Source organism: Lindgomyces ingoldianus (genome assembly GCF_010093535.1).
Source record: "Lindgomyces ingoldianus strain ATCC 200398 unplaced genomic scaffold BDR25scaffold_25, whole genome shotgun sequence".
Lineage (NCBI taxonomy): Eukaryota > Fungi > Ascomycota > Dothideomycetes > Pleosporales > Lindgomycetaceae > Lindgomyces > Lindgomyces ingoldianus.
The window spans coordinates 957,163-980,250 of NW_022985186.1; the positions used below are offsets into that span (position 1 = coordinate 957,163).

The 23,088-nt window shown below is 37.6% G+C and overlaps 3 protein-coding genes across 3 annotated transcripts in view; 1 reads left to right on the forward strand and 2 right to left on the reverse strand.

The window, feature by feature from the left end:
• Nucleotides 1-1,948, reverse strand: part of BDR25DRAFT_335457 (uncharacterized protein) — a gene marked incomplete at both ends in the record, with an annotated part of 4,085 nt that extends 2,137 nt beyond the window's left edge. The window contains 4 exons of the mRNA XM_033693016.1: nucleotides 4-1,479; nucleotides 1,535-1,688; nucleotides 1,750-1,791; nucleotides 1,840-1,948. Of these exons, the coding sequence (XP_033545241.1) occupies nucleotides 4-1,479; nucleotides 1,535-1,688; nucleotides 1,750-1,791; nucleotides 1,840-1,948 (1,781 nt within the window). The remainder of the gene's footprint in view (nucleotides 1-3; nucleotides 1,480-1,534; nucleotides 1,689-1,749; nucleotides 1,792-1,839) is intronic.
• A 103-nt stretch (nucleotides 1,949-2,051) lies between these two features.
• On the forward strand, nucleotides 2,052-3,436 carry BDR25DRAFT_357746 (uncharacterized protein; the record flags this gene model as incomplete). The annotated part of the gene is made up of 9 exons (XM_033695845.1): nucleotides 2,052-2,133; nucleotides 2,184-2,257; nucleotides 2,325-2,401; nucleotides 2,431-2,639; nucleotides 2,679-2,818; nucleotides 2,946-3,007; nucleotides 3,066-3,112; nucleotides 3,149-3,192; nucleotides 3,314-3,436. The coding sequence occupies 9 exons, from the start codon at nucleotides 2,052-2,054 to the stop codon at nucleotides 3,434-3,436; spliced, it is 858 nt and encodes a 285-aa protein (XP_033545242.1).
• A 16,335-nt stretch (nucleotides 3,437-19,771) lies between these two features.
• BDR25DRAFT_357752 (uncharacterized protein) lies at nucleotides 19,772-21,855 on the reverse strand (the record flags this gene model as incomplete). The annotated part of the gene is made up of 6 exons (XM_033695846.1): nucleotides 19,772-19,827; nucleotides 19,866-19,971; nucleotides 20,002-20,148; nucleotides 21,232-21,367; nucleotides 21,455-21,535; nucleotides 21,785-21,855. The coding sequence occupies 6 exons, from the start codon at nucleotides 21,853-21,855 to the stop codon at nucleotides 19,772-19,774; spliced, it is 597 nt and encodes a 198-aa protein (XP_033545243.1).
• Nucleotides 21,856-23,088: the final 1,233 nt, after the last annotated feature.

The following is a 23,088-nucleotide window of genomic DNA, read 5'->3' on the forward strand; positions in this document are numbered from 1 at the left end:
GACGCCAGATTGGCCATGCTGGTCAGCGTGTCTGGATGGTCCGCTCCCAGCTTCTTCTTGCGAGTCTCCATCACTTGCATAAATAGCTCTTCCGCTCCATCCCATTGGCCCCTGAGACGATATGCATTGCCTACCATTTCCATGCTCCAGAGTGTATCTTCGTGATCTTGACCTAGTGTCTTTTTCCTTGCCTCCATCGCCTGCACCGACAATATCCCCCCTTCAACCCAATTTCCTATCTCCAAAGCATACCATGCCGCCCTATATAGTAGTGAACCCCAATCCCTAAGCGATCCTGGTTTCTCTGGCCGGTGTGCTGCCGCAGACATCGCGTGCGGGAACAAGGCCTGGCATACTACCCAATTCTCAAAATTTCCCGTCGGAAACGCTGCGCAAAGGTTGCTAATAAATTGCTGCTTCCACTTCTCAAGCTTCCCGTGAACATCCAGCCATTTTCGCGTTGCTAGCTGGACTAACCCATGCATTTCAAACAATGTACCATTTATATTGACTGAAATAAACGAGTAATCGCGTAGCATCAGAACATCGTCTTCAAACCCATTGCTTGCGCTTAATTGCGATGCGTTATCTTCGCCCTCAGCCCAATCGTCATCGTTGTTGTCGGGCTTGTCCTGGCCCTGCTTGCTGACTTCTTCCTCAGCACAACTTCGAAGTAGAGCCTCCGGAATTCCTTGGCGGTCGTAGAAGCTCATAAGCGCTAGCAAACTAGCTGCGGACGGTCTGATGCGGCGGATGTAGTCAAAAGATATATGCCAAGTGATAATAATGGAGTTCTTGGCCTCCCAGTCCCGGCGGAGTTGTCCTCCTTCACAGTCAAGGAGACTTGTTCTCTTGCGGTCGCTCCTTCGGAAATCTTCAAGGTACTGTTGCACAGAGTAACGGGGCCGTCGCTGGGAGATATATGCCGCGGCTTGGACTATAGCAAGCGGCATAAACTCTAGGACGGCTGCAAGCTCGATGACTTCCTCACTGCTATCCTGCTGGCCTAACTTTTTCTGCAGAAGCGCGAGTGCATCACTTTTGTCCATAGGCTCGACTGCAATTATATCGCGCTGTTCCACCAGCTGCAGCGCCGCGCTTCTTCTACGTGTCGTAATCAAAACGGATCCGTTCTGGCATTGCGGAATGTAGGTTATGAGTGGCTGCGAGCGTTTGCCCTCTAAGCTATTGGTTTGCCCAACGCAACTGGCGCTTGGAGCCTCTAGTAGAAAGCTAGCATCGTCGACATTGTCAAGGACAAGAATCCATTTTCCATTCCTGTTGTCCCGCATCCAGTCATATACAAGCTTGAAGACGTTTGCTTGTGGGTCTTTCCGGTCGGCGAGCTTAACTCGGTCGGCAATGTCTTGGTAGCTCTGCTCGAGGCGGGCGGCGTTGCTAGCGTGCGCCCAGAAAACCCACGTCTCCGGCGATCGTTCAGCGGTGCGATAGCAGTGCTCGATAGCAAGCTGCGACTTCCTATTCCTAGCGTCAGGTCCGAGCACTCGACTAGGATGCCTCTATTGTAGCTTACCCCACACCTCCAAGGCCCACCAGCGCTATCCAAGCTGCTGGTGCCGCCGAGTATTTCTCTAGTATCTGATCGAGCAGCGTTTTGCGGTCGACGAAGTCTAGGTCACGCCGGAAGGGAATGGAGCACGAAGGGCTCGGAGGGGTCTCCGGCCGCACTATGGAGAGCGTCCGGTCAGCGTCGGCCTACAAGCACCAGGATCACCAGTAGTGACTTGCCAGGGTGGTAGTAGTAGTAGTTACTGTAACTTGTCTGCGTGCCTGCCTGGTGTTTTAGCATCAGCAGATGTTGAGGCCAATGAAGCGCACCGATTACGTGCGCAGTGCCTGACGCGCTGCCTATAACTGCCCCGTGATTGTTGGAGATCGTCCCGAACGCATTCGCGCCCGTGGAGACCGTGGATGTTTGGTCGGCCATCACAACCACAGAGTCTTACCATGCGATAGGTTGACCATCTGTTCTAGGACTTTCTCCTAAGGTGAGGGGCAGCAAAGGATGATATGTCTAATATGATGTCGCGATGTTCCCAGCTGCGGCTGAGAAGAGCGAACGCGACGTTGCGTACCCGCTCCGCATGCAGCCTTGGATCTTATTGGTTGGTTGTTCGACTGTGTAATCTTTGCTCCCATCCCCTCTCTTGGCTCACCTTAAGCTATTCGTTGGTTGCGGACTCGCGCCCATTGCACTTACAAGAGGGTGGAGAAGCTACGTCTTGAGTGGGTCACGGTGGGGCACTCAGTACTTAGAATAACCCTTAGTCTTCTCAAGCTACTGTTATTTTGCTTTACCCAAGAATGGCAGAAGCTTGCGGACTGGCGGATCTGCTTTTCGACCTTCCCCTCCCCAATCTCTAGCTGATAATGCAGCATCGTCTTTATACATGTACATGGTGGCGACAGGACCAAAACTTATCCGTGGGATGGAAATGGTAGGACGCTTTTTGGGGCCAAAAAAATCTCCTATCATGCAGGCTGCCCGCTGGCTCGTATCCCTTCGTTCGGCTACAATGCCGACTTCGCCGACTTCTTGCCCTTCTACAGGCCGAAGTTCATACCGCAGCAACTCACTATCGACGACCACTCAACCGCGCTCTTTCAAGGCCTGATTGGTATGCGCGAGGGAACCAAGGCGGTAAGGAATAAATGAGCGTACCCTTCCTTGCACAATAACCCTGCTGATGACGCATGGCGGCCTGCAACTGGTTTGTTTCTGTTCAACCCGGGGAACGTACTTAAGGAAATACAGAACCGCCCAGCTAAACCCACCGTTCTGAAAGTCAACAAGGCAGTGGGATATTGTTTGCAAAACAAATTACTGTAACGCCTGTAACAACAGTCGCTCTTTCATCGTTGCAAGACCTAGTTAAACAAGACGCTTCTGCGCTTAATAAGACAAGCTAACTGGGCCTACAAAGGCACCAACAGAAGCTCACAAGTCCTGCCTAGATATCATTTACTACATGCGCCCTTCTTTGAGGTGAGAATTGATTCTTGTCTAAAATAAACAACCAACAAACAGTGCGCTGAATAACTAGGTTAGTAATCCCAGGGCAGGAGAATGTAGTGACTGATATTAACATTAGTGAGGCATAAGCAAAGGGTGATGCGAAAGAGGAAGCTATCACAAGCAAGGGAGAACGCAGTCGCAAGCTTAAGAGTCCTGTGTCAGAGGCAGAAGCAGAGCTATAAGCACTGTAGAATGATAAGAGCTTAACAGTGGTGTTATAAAAAAAGAACTCTATCTCACTAATAAAAAATAAGTGTAATAGCCCGACGCAGCTAGCAAATGCCTGATAACAGTATTGAAGTTGAGGAAGAAGAAGAACCGTGTCCTAACTATGGAACTAGGTTTTATACCGCAAAACCTAATGTCCATCCTCGCAAAGCGAAAAACCATCCGCGCTGAAAAATATAACAGATACTCTTACTTTAAATAGTTAAAACTCAACGCACATGTTAGCATTTGCACTAAATCTATACTAGTTGTATACTATAATCACCTTTAAGTATTCAGAACTCTTATAGCTATAAATTACGCTCGCATTATTGTTTTCGCGTCTAATTCGCCGAGAGCCTTGTTGCATAACGTATTGATATCTATAAAGCCTTTGGTAGGCGCGGAAATATAAGGAACTAGATTGATTGTTAAAGGAGTGCATCTAGGGGTCTCTATATATGCAATAAAAGAGGTAAGCCTTAGCAACATACAACTATTGTGTGAGATATGCAGAGTATTGCAAACACATTTAAAAAGAAGTACGTTATATATACATTTAGTATGCATGCGAATAGCTTATTTCCTACATAGAATTAGCGCTAAATTGCTTTCTGTGGAGGATAAAATAGCCTGGCAGTAGCTGTTCAGAAGATCGGATGAAGTGACTCTGCTATCTAAGAGAGCTGAAGGCTCTCCTTATATACACCGAGCTTCGGAACATAATATCTCCAGATCCCGAGCTGCGTCCCAGGCTCTGAGCCCCAGTCCCAGGCTCCGAGCCCCAGCCAAGGCTCTCTGTATACGCGACACTTTCTAAGCAACTTCTATTTATAGATTATAGTACTAATATTTATTACTAGTAACGTACTTCACAGGCGAGTTGCTCACACACCTAAGTCGCTTACTTTTGCTAAGACCCTACTAAACTACTCTTTCTACACTAATGCATTCCCCACAACACTACTTAGACGCGCTAAAAGAATGTTAGATACAGCTTACACTCTAAGCTTTTAAACAAGACATAAAACTCTTAAAGAAATGTGCTATAGCTATGTGCAAGGTCCTATAAAAGACAATAAATAACTATAGCGCTAGATAACCTTTACAAGCTAATTCTACAGCTAAATTACAGAGGCTAGGTAATAAAAAGGAGTAGGTAATTGTTAAGACTATACTTAAGCTATAGGCGCAAGGAATTTCCCCTTAGATAGCATTTATAGCTAATATAGCTAATTCTTTGCGCGCTAAGCGTAATCTAGGCTATATTTGCATAAACTAGCCTAGTATATTTATAAAGTGTTATTTAAAGCTTAAAGTAAAGTTTTAAGCGCAAGTATAGTTAAGAGATATTTAGCTAATTATAAACTCTATTTTGCTAAAGTTGTACATGTTATTATCCTAGATACTATACTTAGCTTTAATATTCTCTACAAGGCTAAACCTGCCCTAAATTACCCTAGGACTCTTATAGAAAGCTCTCTAATAGTTATACTTACACTTAAATATTACTTTAAGCTTTAAATAACACTTTATAAATATACTAGGCTAGTTTATGTAAACATAGCCTAGATTACGCTTAGCGCGCAAAGAATTAGCTATATTAGCTATAAATGCTATCTAAGGGGAAATTCCTTACGCATATAGCTTAAGTATAGTCTTAACAATTACCTGCTTCTTTTTATTACCTAGCCTCTATAATTTAGCTATAGAATTAGCTTATAAAAGTTATCTAGTGCTATAGTTATTTATTATCTTTTATAAAACCCTACACATAGCTACAGCATATTTCTTTAAGAGTTTTATGTTTTATTTAAAAGCTTAAAGCGTAAGCTGTATCTAACATTCTTTTAGCGCGTCTAAGTAGTGTTGTGGGGAATGCATTAGTGTAGGAAGAGTAGTTTAGTAGGGTCTTAGCAAAAGTAAGCAACTTAGGTGTGTAAGCAACTTGCCTGTGAAGTACGTTATAGAACTTATTAGAACCTTTATTTATATTTATAATATTCTTTAAAGAGTTGCAAGAGAGGATTCTATAGAATTCTTCTCTTTTCTATTTATTAATTGTATAAGGTAGACGCTCTGCCTGCAAAATTAATACTATAACGTACTTTACAGGCAAGTTGCTTACACACCTAAGTTGCTTACTTTTACTAAGACCCTACTAAACTACTCTTTCTACACTAATGCATTCCTAACAACACTACTTAGACGCGCTAAAAGAACATTAGATATAGCTTATAATGTAGGCTTTTAAATAAAATGTAACACTTTTAAAACAACATGCTGCAGCTATGTACAGAGTCTTTTAAAAGATAATACATAACTTACGCACTAAACAACCTTTACAGGCTAATTCTATAGCTAACTTATAAAAGCTAGGTAATAATAAGAAGTAGGTAATTATTAAGCCTACGCTTAAGCTATATGCGCAAGGATTTTCCCCTTAGCTAGCAGCTATAGCTAGTATAGCCAATTTTTTACGCGCTAAGCATAATCTAGGCTATATTAGTATAAACTAGCCTAGTATATTTATAAAGTGTTATTTAAAGCTTAAAGTAAAGTTTTAGGCATAAGTATAGTTAGTAAATATCTAGCCTATTGTAAAGCCTCTTTTGTTAAAGTTGTATGTGCTGTTCTTATAAATGCTATACTTAGCTTTAGTATTCTTTATAAAGCTAAACTAGCTCTAAATTACCTTAGAATCCTCTTAAAAAGCTCTTTTATAGTTATACTTACACTTTAACTTTACTTTAAGCTTTAGATAACACTTTATAAATGTACTAAGCTAGTTTATGCTAACATAGCTTAGATTATGCTTAGCGTGTAAAGAATTAGCTATATTAGCTACAGCTACTAGCTAAGAGGAAAATCCTTATGCATATAGCTTAAGCATAGGCTTAATAATTACCTACTTTTTGTTATTACCTAGCTTCTATAAGTTAGCTGTAGAATTAGCTTATAAAAGTTGTCTAGTGTGTAGGTTGTTTATTATTTTTTAAAAGACTTTATACATAGCTGCAGTAGATTATTTTAAGAGTGTTACATTTTATTTAAAAGGCTAAAGTGTAAGCTATATTTAATATCCTTTTAGCGTGTTTAAGAAGTGTTATTAGAAATTCATTAGTGTAAAAAAGGTAGTTTAGTAGAGTCTTAGCAAAAGTAAGCAACTTAGGTGTGTAAGCAACTTGCCTGTGAAGTACGTTACAACTTTCCCTACTATACTAAAAGGTACGCACAAGAATACTTAAGCTAAGTATTTCTCGCATAGTATAATATATATATAATGCTAGGGCTAGCACTAGCACTAGCGGTTGCCTCTAGTCTAGCCTAAACCTTTATAAGCAAGAGAAGGCCACGTGGCTAACTGTGTATACCTTGTTACACTATCTTCTCTCTTAATAGTCTTAGTCTTTAAGCTATAAGACTAAGGATATATATCGACTCTACTTTAATTATAGCCTTTGCTATAATTTAAGCTAGAGTAATTACTAAAACTTAAACTCTTAACCTTTAAGTAGCTTAAGTATTATGTAATAAAGTAAGCGCTCTGCGTGTAAAATTAATACTATACAACTTTCTCTACTACACTAAAAGGTATGCAAAAGAATACTTAAGCTGAGTATTTCTTACACAGTATAATATATATAGATATAGATCATGCTAGGGCTAGCACTAGCACTAGCAGTTGCCTTTAGTCTAGCCTAAACTTCTATAAGTGAGAGAAGGCCACGTAGTCAACTGTGCCTACCTTGTTAGAGTAATAACCTACAACAAATAGATTAAAATACTTGTAAATACTATATTAGTAATTAGAAGCTTATAGAATATTGTTTGCAGTGGTGACACTCGAATGCGTCGTCACCGTAGTCGCGCGATAGTCGGAAGTGTCGTCACACGATGGTCGGATGCGTTAGCACCATAGTCGTATGCATCTCAGCACAGTCTGTTGCCAAGACCCACCCACTTATTTCGCATATATATAGACTCCTACAAAGGACTCCTCTAGCAATACATTTAATGCAGTTCCTCATGTCTCTAGTGCCTCACATAGCTTCACAAATATTCTATACTTTTAAGCAAAGAAAGAGAATGTAAATAAAGAAGAGAAATCTCTTTTCTAGCAAGTGTAACAGCGCAGGCAAGACAATGGGTCTGAATGCGGTAGGAATCCACTCAGAGACATATGGGAGTTGTCAGATTGAAGCACTGTTTCTGGGCTTCCTGAGATGAATGATGGGTTTGGATATGATGTATGGGATGATGATTGATTGTATTGATTTATCGACCCTTTTTCTGCTCTACTCGTGTTGCTCGGCTTTTTGTTTTGCCGATCTGAGTCCCTCGCGCACTTGCCCTATGCGCGACCAGCTTGCAACATGCTGCAATTTGCAGCAACATACTGTTCGAGCTTATTGCTCGTACTATGTAGCAGCTTTCGTCAAAAGTTCCTCCTGTCTTGACAGTAGGTGCGCATGTAAGGACAGGGCTCCGCACCACTCCGCCAATACAACCAAAAGGTACGAATAATCAACCAACGTTGATTTTCGGGTGCAGAATAGTATATATACCTGTCGCACGTAAGCGCCATCTCGGCCTTACAGCGCATATCTGACACACCCCTTCAGCTTAGACATGCTTCAAGCTGGTTCCTGATTGCGCAATCTTAGTATGCTTCTAGGGCTTCTATTCTTGCTTCAATCTCTTCCATATCCGCTTCCTAACTGACTATCCTCTCCCTGACGTCAACTAGCCGAATTTGCTGAAGAAAGCTTGGCCATTTGCTGGCTGGAAGCGCTTTAGTGAGTCCGTCTGCAAGCATCTCGCTAGAGGGGACATAGACAACCTTAATTGTTTGTTAAGAGACTTCCTGTTAGAGCTAGTAGTTATAAATGTTAACATGTTAGAGCTTAGTTTAAAGTTAAGATATCTCTTTGTTTACTAGTTAAATTGTCTACTTGTTGTTGCACTAAATTATAATAGTTAAATTAGGCAGCTTAACCTATAGTTTATTAAAGAGCATTTTTATAAACATAGCTTCCTTAGCAACTTAAGACAGTGCAAGTAAATCTGCTTCTGTTGTAGACATTGTAACTGTATCTTATTTATTTACTTACTAACGTACTTCATAGGCGAGTTGCTCACACACCCGAGTCGCTTACTTTTACTAAGACCCCACTAAACCACCCTTCCTACACTAATGCATTCCCCACAACACTACTTAGACGCGCTAAAAGAATGTTAGATACAGCTTACACTCTAAGCTTTTAAATAAAACATAAAACTTTTAAAGAAATATGCTATAGCTATGTGTAAAGTTTTATAAAAAATAATAAATAACTACAGCGCTAAACAACCTTTACAAGCTAATTCTACAGCTAAATTATAAAGGCTAGGCAATAAAAAAGAGCAGGTAATTGTTAAGACTATACTTAAGCTATATGCACAAGGAATTTCCCCTTAGATAGCATTTATAGCTAATATAGCTAATTCTTTGCGCGCTAAGCGTAATCTAGGCTATGTTTACATAAACTAGCCTAGTACGTTTGTGAAGCGTTATTTAGAGCTTAAAGTAATGTTTAAGCATAAGTATAACTATAAGAGAGCCCTCTACAAGAGTCCTAGAGTAATTTAGAGCAGGTTTAGCCTTATAGAGAATATTAAAGCTAAGTATAGCATCTAGAATAATAACACATACAACTTTAGCAAAACAGGGTTTATAATTAGCTAGATATCTCTTAACTATACTTGCGCTTAAAACTTTACTTTAAGCTTTAAATAACACTTTACAAATGTACTAGGCTAGTTTATGCAAACATAGCCTAGATTACGCTTAGCGCGCAAAGAATTAGCTATATTAGCTATAAATGCTATCTAAGGGGAAATTCCTTGCGCATATAGCTTAAGTATAGTCTTAACAATTACCTACTTCTTTTTATTGCCTAGCCTCTGTAATTTAGCTGTAGAATTAGCTTATAAAGGTTGTCTAGTGCTGTAGTTATTTGTTATCTTTTACAGGACTCTATATATAGCTATAGCATATTTCTTTAAGAGTTTTATGTTTTATTTAAAAGCTTAGAGCGTAAGCTGTATCTAACGTTCTTTTAGCGCGTCTAAGTAGTGTTGTGGGGAATGCATTAGTATAGAAAGGGTGGTTTAGTGGGGTCTTAGCAAAAGTAAGCGACTCAGGTGTGTGAGCAACTTGCCTATGAAGTACGTTAATAATCTTAACTCCTAAGAACTATTATAGGTCCTTGCCTTTTATTAGAGTATACTTCTCTTATAACTAGTCTACTACACGCTGTGCATCTGCTTTAGAGCCTTTTCTGTACGCAACAATAAAGTTGTCTATGTAAAAGAAAATTAATATTCTAGCTTTAGTTATGTAGTAGGGTTTATGTAGGATAGCTAAGAACCCAAGGCTTTTAAGAGTTATTATAAAATAGTGTTGCTAGAGTAAAAAAGAAATTTATAAGCTATATAGTCCCTTTTAAAGCTTTAGTATTATACCTAGTTTCTAATAGCCTCTTAGCATCTGCATGTAGATATTATAGTTAATTACTGCATATATAAATGTGTTAGTTATATTATATTATTTAAGCTCTAAGTTAAAGCATGTAGATATTACTATTAGCATTTAAAATAAGCGTCCTGCTAGGGTAGCAGCATAGGTATCTTATGTAGTAATGTTTCTTTATTAATTACTGTAAACTACTAGTTGCGCCTTACATCTTTGCAATCTATAGTGCTTATTAAGCTTATAGGTGTACACCTACATATAATCTAGAATCTGCTGTCTAGCTGCCTTAATTAGCTTTATCTAGACCTCTGTCTAAGATTTTATTATCTAATAACTGTCTAGGTGCGTTCTTTCTGCTGCCTTAAACATTTTATGTAGAGAGTGCTCCTCTAGTTACTTTTAAGTTAATAGTAAAAGTAGCAGCTAGCTTTTATAAGGTGTTTTTCTTTTAAATAGTATTTTTATTAATGTTGCTTTATCTAGCGTCTTACTGCTATGCTTTTTTACACTTCTAGATCTTATACTAGCTATAAAGGCTACAGCCTATAGTATAGTCTTTAACAACTCTATTTAGCTTAGCTTTAGTGCTGCTCTAGCTATTAACTGCATAAGTAATGCTGCAGGTGGCAGAGTATTTAAAGAAGACAGATAGTTATCTCTAATCTTCCTTTCTTAATAGTAGCCTAGTAGGTCTACTTTATTAAAATTTAATGTATTGTCTATAGTGTTGTCTTTATAGAACAACTCTATTTTTAGCTAATAACTAGGTGTTAGAAGCTTAATTATTCTAATGTATATAGTAATTTTTTTTACTATGTTATACATAAGGTTATCTATTAAGTCTTTAGGCTTACTACTAAAAATTAAGTGTTTGTTAAAAATAATATTATATGTATAACGTACCTAACGGGTTGGCCGGCCACACAGGTTGGCCGGCCACTTTTGCTAAGCCCCCACCAAACTCTACCTATCTACATAATGCCTTAACAACAACACTAGATTAAATCTTCTAAAGAACGTTAGATACAGCTTGCTCTTTAGGCTCTTAAACAAGACTTAAAACTCTCCTTACAACGCGCTGCAGCTATCTATAGTGTCTCTCACACAACACTAAGTAATTAACGCGCTAGACAGCCTTTACAAGCAGAATGCTGGCCTAAATTAAGAAATCTAACTAAGCTTAAGAAGGAGGTAGTTGTTAAGTACATACTTAAGCTTATTACGCGCAGATTTCCCTCTAGGCTTGCAGCTGTAGCTAATATGGCTAATTCCTTGCCCACAGAGCGCAATCTAGGCCAGGTTAGCTTAAACTAGACTAGTATGTGGGTTAAGCACTGCTTTAAGTTTATAATAAAGTTTAATTACAAGTATAATTATAAGAGAGCGCTCTGCGAGGATCTAGAGGTTATCTAGGGCTAGTTTCGCCTAGTAGCTAATATAAAAGCTAAGTACAGTATCTAGGATAAAGACAGGTATAACTTTAACAAGTTAGGCTTTATAATAGGCTAGATATTAACTAGAGCAGTTGTTATAGCTTTAGAGAGACAAGGACAGCTAAAGGCAATACAGTAAGGCAATAGAGAGTAGATAACAGTTATCTAGGGCATTAACGCAACCAGGTGGGCTATAAGATTACAAAGCTTTAAGCAGCAAATAAGGCTGCCACGCAACATAGACTACATAAAAGGAAGCAGATTTAGGCAGAAGAGACCTTAATACTTAAAGATAGGGCTTGTTTAACTGCTCTAAAGGAGTTTAGAGCGCGTAGTAATAAGAAGAAGCTAAAGACGCAGGTGCGCGCTAAAGGAGGTAAGCTAAGTTAAAGGCAATGCAGGCAGTGCAATTAGACTAGGTATAACTTGCGTACGTGTAAGTAAGTAGAAGAAGTAGACTCTAAATAATATCTTGTGTTGTATTACTCTATACAGGGCCAAAGTGGGCTGTTTTGCAAGAGAATAGGGTGGTTTTAGTGGGGGCTTGGCAAAAGTGGCCGGCTAACCTGTTGTCAGATTGAAGCACTGTTTCTAGGCTTCCTGAGATGAATGATGGGTTTGGATATGATGTATGGGATGATTGATTGATTGTCTTGATTGTGTTTTTTTTATCGATCCTTTTTCTGCTCTACTCGTGTTGCTCGGCTTTTTGTTCTGCCGATCCGAGTCCCTCGCGCACTAGCCCTATGCGCGACCAGCTTGCAACATGCTGCAATTTGCTGCAAAATGCTGTAACATGCTGCAATTTGCTGCAATTTGCTGCAACATGCTGCAAAATGCTGCAAAATGCAGCAATTTGCAGCAACATACTGTTCGAGCTTATTGCTCGTACTATGTAGCAGCTTTCGTCAAACGTTCCTCCTGTCTTGACAGTAGGTGCGCATATCTGACACACCCCCTCAGCTTGGACATGCTTCAAGCTGGTTCCCGATTGCGCAACCTTAGTATGCTTCCAGGGCTTCCATTCTTGCTTCAATCTCTTCCATATCCGCTTCCTAACTAACTATCCTCTCCCTGACGTCAACTAGCCAAATTTGCTAAAGAAAGCTTGGCCATTTGCTGGCTAGAAGCGCTTTAGTGAGTCTGTCCGCAAGCATCTCGCTGGAGGGGACATGGACAACCTTGATCGTTTGTTGAGAGACTTCCTGTCGGAGCCAGTGGTTATAGATGTTGACATGTTGGAGCTTAGTTTGAAGTCAAGATATCTCTTTGTTTACCAGTTAGATTGTCTGCTTATTGTTGCACTAGATTGTAATAGTTAAATTAGGCAGCTTAACCTACAGTTTGTTAAAAAGCATTCTTGTAAACATAGCTTTCTTAGCAACTTAGGACAGTGCAAGTAATTCTGCTTCTGTTATTAATGTTGTAACTATATCTTGTTTATTTGCTTACTATGCAATCTATCTGCTAAATAGTTAAATAACGTAGCCCTAAAAGCTCTTCCTATTTAGTGTATTATCTGCAAATAATGTATTACTTGCTACTATAAGGTAGTCTTCTCCTTCTAATTAGAGTGCGTACGTCTGTGTCGCATGTAGGTACAGGATGACTTGATCGGCTGCATCCTAATGGTTAGATGCGGGATTTGTGAGAAACTGTGCAAGGCGTAATGTAGTAAAGGCAATGTTTAGTCTTGTAGTAACTGCTGCAAAGAGTAGAGATCTAATCTTCTGCTAATATTAATTTACTTTTAATAGGGTTGCAAAACTAGATTGCAGCATAAGTTTAATCCTACTTATAGGTGTAGCATGCTGCAGGTTTTTTCTATTAGCTAGCCTAGCTATCTTGTTAATATATAATGCCTATAATAGCTAAATTATTTATTACTGTTAATCTCTAATAATCTTAACTCCTAGAAACTATTATAGGTCCTTGCCTCCTGTTAAGGTATACTTCTTTTATAACTAGTCTACTACACGCTGTGCATCTGCTTTAGAGCCTTTCCTGTACGCAATAATAAGGTTGTCTATGTAGAAGAAAATAAATATTCTAGCTTTAGTTATGTAGTAGGGTTTATGTAGAGCAGCTAAGAACCTAAGGCCTTTAAAAGTTATTATAAAATAGTGTTACTAAAGTAAAGGAGAAATTTATAGGCTGTATAGTACTTTTTAAAGCTTTAGTATTGTACCTAGTTTCTAATAGCCTCTTAGCATCTGCATGTAGATATTGCAGTTAATTGCTGCATGTATAAACGCATTAGTTACATTGTATTATTTAAGCTCTAGGTTAAAGTGTGCAGATATTACTATTAGCATTTAAAATAAGCATTTTGCTAGGGTAGCAGTGTAGGTATCTTGTGTAGTAATGTTTTTCTATTAATTACTGTAGACTACTAGTTGCGCCTTATATTTTTATAATCTATAGTGCTTGTTAAGCTTGTAGGTGTACACCTACATATAATCTAGAATCTGCTGTCTAGCTGCCTTAATTAGCTTTGTCTAGACCTCTGTTTAGGATTTTATTATTTAATAACTATCTAGGTGCGTTCTTTCTACTGCCTTAAACATCTTATGTAGAGGGTGCTTCTCTAGTTACTTTTAGGTTAATAGTAAAAGTAGCAGCTAGCTTTTATAAGGTGTCTTTTTTTTAAATAGCATTTTTATTAATGCTGCTTTATCTAGCGTTTTACTGCTATGCTTTTCTACACTTCTAGATCTTATGCTAGCTATAAAGGCTACAGCTTATAGTACAGTCTTTAACAACCTTATTTAGCTTAGCTTTAGTGCTGCTCTAGCTAATAACTGCATAAGTAATGCTACAGGTAGCAGAGTGTTTAGAGGAGATAGATAGTTATCTTTAATCTTTCTTTCTTAATAGTAGCCTAATAGGTCTACTTTGTTAAAATTTAATGTATTATCTATAGTGTTATCTTTATAAAATAACTCTGTCTCTAGCTAATAACTAGGTGTTAGAAGCTTAATTATTCTAATGTATATAGTAATTTTCTTTACTATGTTATACATAAGGTTATTTATTAAGTCTTTAGGCTTACTACTAAAGATTAAGTGTTTATTAAAAATAATGTTACATGTATAGATTACTTTTACTAGCAGTAGTATCTATACGTAGTAGATGTTTAATAATTAGTACTTAACTAGATATCTAATCTACGCCTTTAGGTCTAGCCTCTGTAGCCTAAATTTATTTTAATGTGTGTTATTAGTTATTATAAATGCTTTACAGCTATAAGCTCTTAGATGTGTAAAGCTTAGCTTTTAAATTAAGATAATAACTTTATTATTTAGAGCTACTTATGTAAAGAAGATCTTGTATAGTGTCTTTTAGTTATTAGCATAGTTTAGTGTCTAATTATATAGGTATACGCTAGCTCTAGTAATGTATAGCTATACATTCTATAGTAGGTTAGCATCTAGTTGCATAGCCTATAACTTCTCTTTATTTACACTCTCTAAGCGTTTAGCTTCTCTGTTTTAGGCTTATGTATCTAGTGCTAAAAGCTTAATAGTTATTCTATGCAATGCTAGCTAGTGTTCTACTTCTAGTTTTACTGTTATAATCTTGTTGTTAGCTTTAATAACTTTTATAGTAATGTTATAATAGTTTTTTAGAAAAAAAATAAAGATTATAAGAGCTTTAATAATTAATTTAGTAAGCTTATTATCTTTAAAGTAAAAGTTCTACTAGAGGCTAAAATACTTATTAGTAATTAGCATTTAACTTTACTCTTTTATAATGCTTTATGCTTTATATGCATAGAAATTAATTAACAGTCTCTTACTAGGTCTGCTATTGCTAATTTACAGTGTGTAGCTAATTTATTATTATATCTTAGCTTTGCTATATAAGTTACATTAGACTGTTATAATTTCTTTAATTTACACCCCCTTAGCTTACTATATAAGGTGTTAAAGTGTAGCTAGTCTAAGGTGTCCTAAACGCTTATGCTATAGCTTTACTAATGCCTTTTATAGACTATGTTTAGTTCTTGTGTTAATTATATGTGTATAATATAAGCCCTTTTATAGTAGATAGTACTCTAACACTTATTAGCTATAAATCTTTATAAGATCTTTAATTATTATCCTGTCTAAGGCCTTTAAAGCAGTTAGCTTTGCTTATGTGTCCTACTAGATTCCTTTCTATTGCAGTAGGCAGAACAAGACTAGGTTGCACAGCAGGTCTAGGCATAGTGCAGTGTTATAAAGTATAAGACTGTATGCTTAACTATGTGTTCTATGCTTACTTTTTAGGCTTAGTGTAATTAATCTATAGCTTTAAATCTATATATAAAAGTTTTTAAACTAGATAAAGTCTTTTAGTGTTTATAAATAATAGTTATAAATCTAATTAAAATTATTTATAATGTAGCATGTTAAGCCTAAGTTAAAAATAAATAATTCTTTTAGTAGATATCTATTCTAGTTTAAATTAACTATAGCTAGCAATATAGCTGCCTTAACTCTTAATACTTTCTAGCTTTTAAGTTAGTCTTCTTATATCTCTAGCATAGGTGTATGTAAACTCTTTAGGATTAGTATTCTTAAATTATGTCTACACTGCCCTCTTAGTAGGCCTTAAAATTCTAAGTTATGCTTATGCTTTAATGCTATAAGCTTTTTAACTCTCTTATTTAGCATTTACTAGTCTAGTGCTCTGTCTAGATAGACATAGAAGCAGTTCTTTAGTGCATAGATGTGTCTACATGTAGGACATTTAGTGCCTTCTGTTTTAGCAGGTTTCTAGCTTAAAAATAACTTCCTGTTATCTTCTTAATAACATTAATGTTAAAGTCTACTCTATTTTCTTAACATTATAACTTCTGCACTACAGGCGTCTTTATTTATGCCCTAGGTAGTCTTCCTACTTTTAGTAAGGTATAATAAGTTATCTATTATAAAGGCAGCTTTATGCTTTTTTATATGTATTAGATAATTTAATATTATATGTTTTTAAAAGCGCTTTATTATTTTTTTTTAATTTATGTCTAGTGCAAACTGTCTACTTTCCTAAAAGGTTGTAGACTAATAAGGGGCAACTTTATTTATAGTAGTTAGAAAGTCCTTTACTACAGCATTAAACTGCGTTGTTTCTAGAACATTTTGTGTCTCTGCTTCTGTAGCAGCGTAATCATACTCTGCTAGCTACAGGTCCTATATGCTCGCGTTTCTTAGCAGCTTTAAGGATGCATTATATTAGTTACGCGCGCGTTCTTATTTAAATTAGTTGTTAACACCTACTGTAGCTTTAAAGTTTGTAATCCACTGTCTAAGTAGTTTATCTAGGGAACAGCATGTACGCTGCAGATGCGGGCTGACTGTTAACTAGATAAAGACAATAATCTGTTAGAGGCTTAATTACTCTCTTTTATAATTATGTCTGTCACTCTTGTACTTGTTAGCCTTAATCTTGTAGTATTTAATGGCTTCTTTAAAGGCTCTAACACTGCTTGTTAATAGCTTGTTTAGGTGCGTAGGCGTTTCGACGTTGGAGGCTGGTGAAAACTCAGCTATTAGCGGCATCTCTGGAGCTCTTAGTTTAGAGATCATTTGGATGGTCAACTTAGGATCCACTTGCGGCCAGATGCTGTGCGCTACACATCTCGATTGCAGCTGCATCATCCAGGCTCTGTAGTCGGTGTGGTCTCGAAGGACGACTGTCGCGTCTCGAGGAGGCTGGGTGGCCATTTGTATTAATGGAGGCACTGAGACTCTTAATTGTCAGATTGAAGCACTGTTTCTAGGCTTCCTGAGATGAATAATGGGTTTAGATATGATGTATAGGATGATTAATTAATTGTCTTGATTGTGTTTTTTTTATTGATCCTTTTTCTGCTCTACTCGTGTTGCTCAGCTTTTTGTTCTGCCGATCCGAGTCCCTCGCGCACTAGCCCTATGCGCGACCAGCTTGCAACATGCTGCAATTTGCTGCAAAATGCTGTAACATGCTGCAATTTGCTGCAATTTGCTGCAACATGCTGCAAAATGCTGCAAAATGCAGCAATTTGCAGCAACATACTGTTCGAGCTTATTGCTCGTACTATGTAGCAGCTTTCGTCAAACGTTCCTCCTGTCTTGACAGTAGGTGCGCATATCTGACACCTGTGTGGCCGGCCAACCTGTTAGGTACGTTAGATTACTTTTACTAGCAGTAGTATTTATACGCAGTAGATGTTTAATAATTAGTACCTAACTAGATATCTAATCTACGCCTTTAAGTCTAGCCTTTATAGCTTAGATTTGTTCTAATGTGTGTTATTAGTTATTATAAATGCTTTACAGCTATAAGCTTTTAAATGTGTAAAGCTTAGCTTTTAAATTAACATAATAACTCTATTATTTAAAGCTACTTATGTAAAGAAGATCTTGTATAGTGTCTTCTAGTTATTAGCATAGTTTAGCGTTTAATTATATAGGTATACGCTAGCTCTAGTAATGTATAGCTATATGTTCTATAGTAAGTTAGCATCTAGTTGCATAGCCTATAACTTCTTCTTGTTTACACTCTCTAAGCGTTTAGCTTCTCTGTTCTAGGCTTATGTATCTAGTGCTAAAGGCTTAATAGTTATTCTATGTAATGCTAGCTAGCGTTTTACCTCTAGTTTTACTATTATAATCTTATTATTAGCTTTAATAACTTTTACAGTAATGTTATAATAGTTTTTTAAAAAGAGAATAAAGATTATAAAAGCTTTAAAAATTAATTTAGCAAGCCTATTATCTTTAAAGTAAAAGTCCTACTAGAGGCTAGAATACTTGTTAGTAATTAGCATTTAACTACTCTTTTATAATGCTTTATGCTTTATATACATAGAAATTAATTAACAGTCTTTTACTAGGTCTACTGTTACTAATTTATAGTGCGCAGCTAATTTATTATTATATCTTAGCTCTGCTATATAAGTTACATTAGACTATTATAATTCTTTTAATTTACACCCTCTTAGCTTACTATATAAGGTGTTAAAGTGTAGCTAGTCTAGGGTGTCTAAGACGCTTATGCTATAGCTTTGTAGATGCCTTTTATAGACTATGTTTAGTTCTTGTGTTAATTATGTGTGTATAATATAAGCCCTTTTATAGTAGATAGTACTCTAACACCTATTAGCTATAGATCTCTATAAGATCTTTAATCATTATCTTATCTAGGGCCTGTAAAGTAGTTAGCTTTGCTTGTGTGTCCTACTAGATTCCTTTCTATTACAGTAGGCAGAACAAGACTAAGTTGCACAGCAGGTCTAGGCACAGTGTATCGTTATGTAGTATAAGACTGTATGCTTAACTATATGTTCTATACTTACTTTTTAAGCTTAGTGTAATTAATCTGTAGCTTTAAATCTATATATAAAAGTTTTTAGACTAGATAAAGTCTTCTAGTGTTAGTAAATAATAGTTATAGATCTAATTAAAATTATTTATAATATAGCATATTAAGCCTAAGTTAAAGATAAATAATTCTCTTAGTAGATATCTATTCTAGTTTAAATTAACTATAGCTAGCAATATAGCTACCTTAATTCTTAATACTTTCTAGCTTTTAAGTTAGTCTTCTTATATCTCTAGTGTAGGTGTATGTAAACTTTTTAGAGTTAGTATCTTTAAATTATGTCTGCGCTGCTCTTTAAGTAGGCCTTAAAATTCTAAGTTGTGCTTATGCTTTAATGCTATAAGCTTTTTAACTCTCTTATTTAGCATCTACTAGTCTAGTGCTCTGTCTAGATAGACATAGAAGCAGTCCTTTAGTGCATAAATGTGTCTGCATGTAGGACATTTAGTGCCTTCTGTTTTAGCAGGTTTCTAGCTTAAAAATAACTTTCTATTATCTTCTTAATAACATTAATATTAAGGTCTACTTTATTTTTTTAATATTATAACTTCTGCACTACAGGCGTCTTTATTTATGCCCTAGGTAGTTTTTCTACTTTTAGTAAAGTATAATAAGTTATCTATTATAAAGGCAGCTTTATGCTTTTTTATACATATTAGATAATTTAACATTATGTGTTTTTAAAAGCGCTTTATTATTTCTTTTTAATTTATATCTAGTGTAAACTGTCTACTTTCCTAAAAAGTTGTAGACTAATAAGAGGCAACTTTATTTATAGTAGTTAAAAAGTTCTTTGTAACAGCATTAAACTGCGTTGTTTCTAGAACATTTTGTGTCTCTGCTTCTATAGCAGCGTAATTATACTCTGCTAGCTATAGGTCCTATATGCTTGCGTTTCTTAGCAGCTTTAAAGATGCATTATATTAGTTGCATGTGTGTTCTTGTTTAAATTAGTTGTTAACACCTACTATAGCTTTAAGGTTTATAATCTACTGTTTAAGTAGTTAATCTAGGGAACAGCATGTACGCTGCAGATGCAGGCTAACTGTTAACTAGATAAAGACAATAATCTGTTAGAAGCTTAATTGCTCTTTTTTATAATTATGTCTGTTACTCTTGTACTTGTTAGCCTTAATCTTATAGTATTTAATGGCTTCTTTAAAGGCTCTAACACTGCTTGTTAATAGCTTGTTCAGGTGCGTAGGCGTTTCAACATTAGAGGCTGGTGAAAACTCAGCTATTAGCGGCATCTCTGGAGCTCTTGGTTTGGAGGTCATTTGGATGGTCAACTTAGGATCCACTTGCGGCCAGATGCCGTGCGCTACACATCTCGATTGCAGCTGCATCATCCAGGCTCTGTAGTCGGTGTGGTCTCGAAGGACGACTGTCGCGTCTCGAGGAGGCTGGGTGGCCATTTTGTATTGATGGAGGCACTGAGACTCTTAATTGTCAGATTAAAGCACTGTTTCTGGGCTTCCTAAGATGAATGATGGGTTTGGATATGATGTATGGGATGATGATTGATTGTATTGATTTATCGATCCTTTTTCTGCTCTACTCGTGTTGCTCGGCTTTTTGTTTTGCCGATCCGAGTCCCTCGCGCACTTGCCCTATGCGCGACCAGCTTGCAACATGCTGCAATTTGCTGCAAAATGCTGCAAAATGCTGTAACATGCTGCAATTTGCTGCAATTTGCTGCAACATGCTGCAATTTGCTGCAACATGCTGCAAAATGTTGCAAAATGCTGTAATTTGCTGCAACATGCTGTAAAATGTTGCAAAATGCTGCAATTTGCTGCAACATGCTGCAATTTGCTGCAACATGCTGCAATTTGCAGCAACATACTGTTCGAGCTTATTGCTCGTACTATGTAGCAGCTTTCGTCAAAAGTTCCTCCTGTCTTGACAGTAGGTGCGCATATCTGACAGGAGTGCGTAGGGACTTAATAAGCTAGGAATTCCATTACCACCTATAGGCCTTATATAAAAGGATATTAGAAAACTACTAAGCTAGCTAAGAGAAGAGGTGCAACTAAATACTTAGAGGAATAGAGGTAACTGCAGGGAGCAGGGCTGAGTCAGGGTCAGGGCCGATACAAGGACCCTTCGAATAGGTTCCGAGCGACCTAAGATGGAACAATTCATGAGAATCTTTACGGCAAGTTTATCTTCTTATATAGAAAATTCTTATTATAAAGAATAGTATTAAGTATTTCTTTTCTCTTTATTTTATTCTCTGAAACTATTACTTAGTCTTCTGCTATTTATTAAATCTAATACTATATTAGTTATCTAGGTTCTATAAAGTATTAGTAAGAAGAAGTAGTAAAAGAAATATAGTCTTATATACTCTATAGCTACTATACTATATAGCTTTCTTTCTTTATAGCTATTTAACAGAACTTGTAACTACAACTATCTTAATTCTAGAGTGATTCTATAGCGTTGTTATCACGTTCCGTTTGTAAGACCAATCGCTCGACCTCTTAATCGCCTACCTAGCTGCGGCTCAACTATCTGTAGTCTAGAGAAGCTAAGAATTTAGAGACTGTTTGTGAAGACTCTAGTAGATAGGATGTAAATTCTAGAGAGATTAGATATGTAGTTGTTAACCTCTACCTAGGTAGGCGATAGCAAATCTAATCTTTAGAGGGTTATTGTAAAGATAGGATAGTAGGTAGCATGGATAGCACTGAGAGCAAGCTTTCGGAGAAAGATAGGAGTGTATTGTAAGAGAGACGAATCGCTGCCAAGCCTCGCTTGTCAGGATTCATGCTTATATACGAAGCACAGGTCATGTGACCTCCAAACAGGTTAGGGGGGGCCATACTGGCCCGTTCTAGGTGTCAGATATGTGCACCTACTGTAAGGCCGAGATGGTGCTTACGTGCGACGGGTATATATACTATTCTGTACGCAATAATCAACTGTTGGTTAATTATTCGCACCTTTTTGGTTGTATTGGCGTAGTGGTACAGAGCTCCGTCCTTACACCTACTGTCAAGACAGGAGGAACGCTTGACGAAAGCTGCTACATAGTACGAGCAATAAGCTCGAACAGTATGTTGCTGCAAATTGCAGCATGTTGCAGCAAATTGCAGCATGTTGCAGCAAATTGCAGCAAATTGCAGCATGTTACAGCATTTTGCAGCATTTTGCAGCAAATTGCAGCATGTTGCAAGCTGGTCGCGCATAGGGCAAGTGCGCGAGGGACTCGGATCGGCAAAACAAAAAGCCGAGCAACACGAGTGGAGCAGAAAAAGGATCGATAAATCAATACAATAAACGATCATCCCATGCATCATATCCAAACCCATCATTCATCTCAGGAAGCCTAGAAACAGTGCTTAAATCTGACACTAGGACATCCGGCCTTACAGTTATGAAAATAACCTTTATCTCGTCTGTTTTGATTATTTTTAAATATTACATAACGTACTTCATGGGCGAGTTGCTCACACACCTGAGTCGCTCACTTTTGCCAAGACCCCACCACACCACCCTTCCTACACTAATGCATTCCTAACAACACTACTTAAACGCGTTAAAGGAACGTCAGATGCAGCTTGCGCTCCAGGCTCTTAAACAAGACGCGACACTCTCTAACTAACGCGCTGCAGCTATCTACAGGGTCCCTTAAAAGACAATAAGCGACTGACGCGCCAGACGACCTTCCTGAGCTGATTGTACAGCCAACTCACGGAAGCTAGACGATAACGAGGAGCGGGTGATTGTTCAGCACATACTTAAGCTAGATGCGCAAGGATTTCCCCCCCGGCTGGCAGCTGTGGCTAATATAGCTAATTCTTTGCGCGCTAAGCGTAATATGGGCTATGTTAGCATAAACTAGCCTAATATGTTTGTTAAGTGTTACTTAGAGCTTAAAGTGAAGTTTAAGCGCAAGTACAACTACAAGAGAGCCCTCTGCAAGGATCCTGCAGTAATTTAAGGCTAGTTTAACCTTATAGAGAATATTAAAGCTAAGTATGGCATCTAGGATGACAACACGTACAACTTTGACAAGACAGGGTTCATAATAGGCCAGATATCCACTAGAGCAGTTGTTACAGGTTCAGAGAGACGAGGACGGCCAAAAGCAGTCTAGCCAGGCAACCGGGAGTGGACAACGGCCATCTAGGGCATTAATGCTAAAGGGTGGGCTATTCCGCCCTTTATTATCTTTTAGGGTGGCAACCACCTCTTAAACTAGTACAAGGAGGAAAATCTACCCTAGGATTAGGTTATCGCAATCTCTAAGCGCGGCTGGACTACTAATTAGCTTAGTCTAGACTGGTTAAAGCACTTTAACGCGCATACAAAGAAGCGTACTGTTAGCAGCCACTGTCTGCTAGTTATTAACAGCTATAAGAGCTACAACTTGCTTTATTTCTAGCAATACTGCAAGGATAACAAGATTATTACTATTGTCAGATTTGCGCACCTACTGTCAAGACAGGAGGAACGCTTGACGAAAGCTGCTACATAGTACGAGCAATAAGCTCGAACAGTATGTTGCTGTAAATTGCAGCATTTTGCAGCATGTTGCAGCA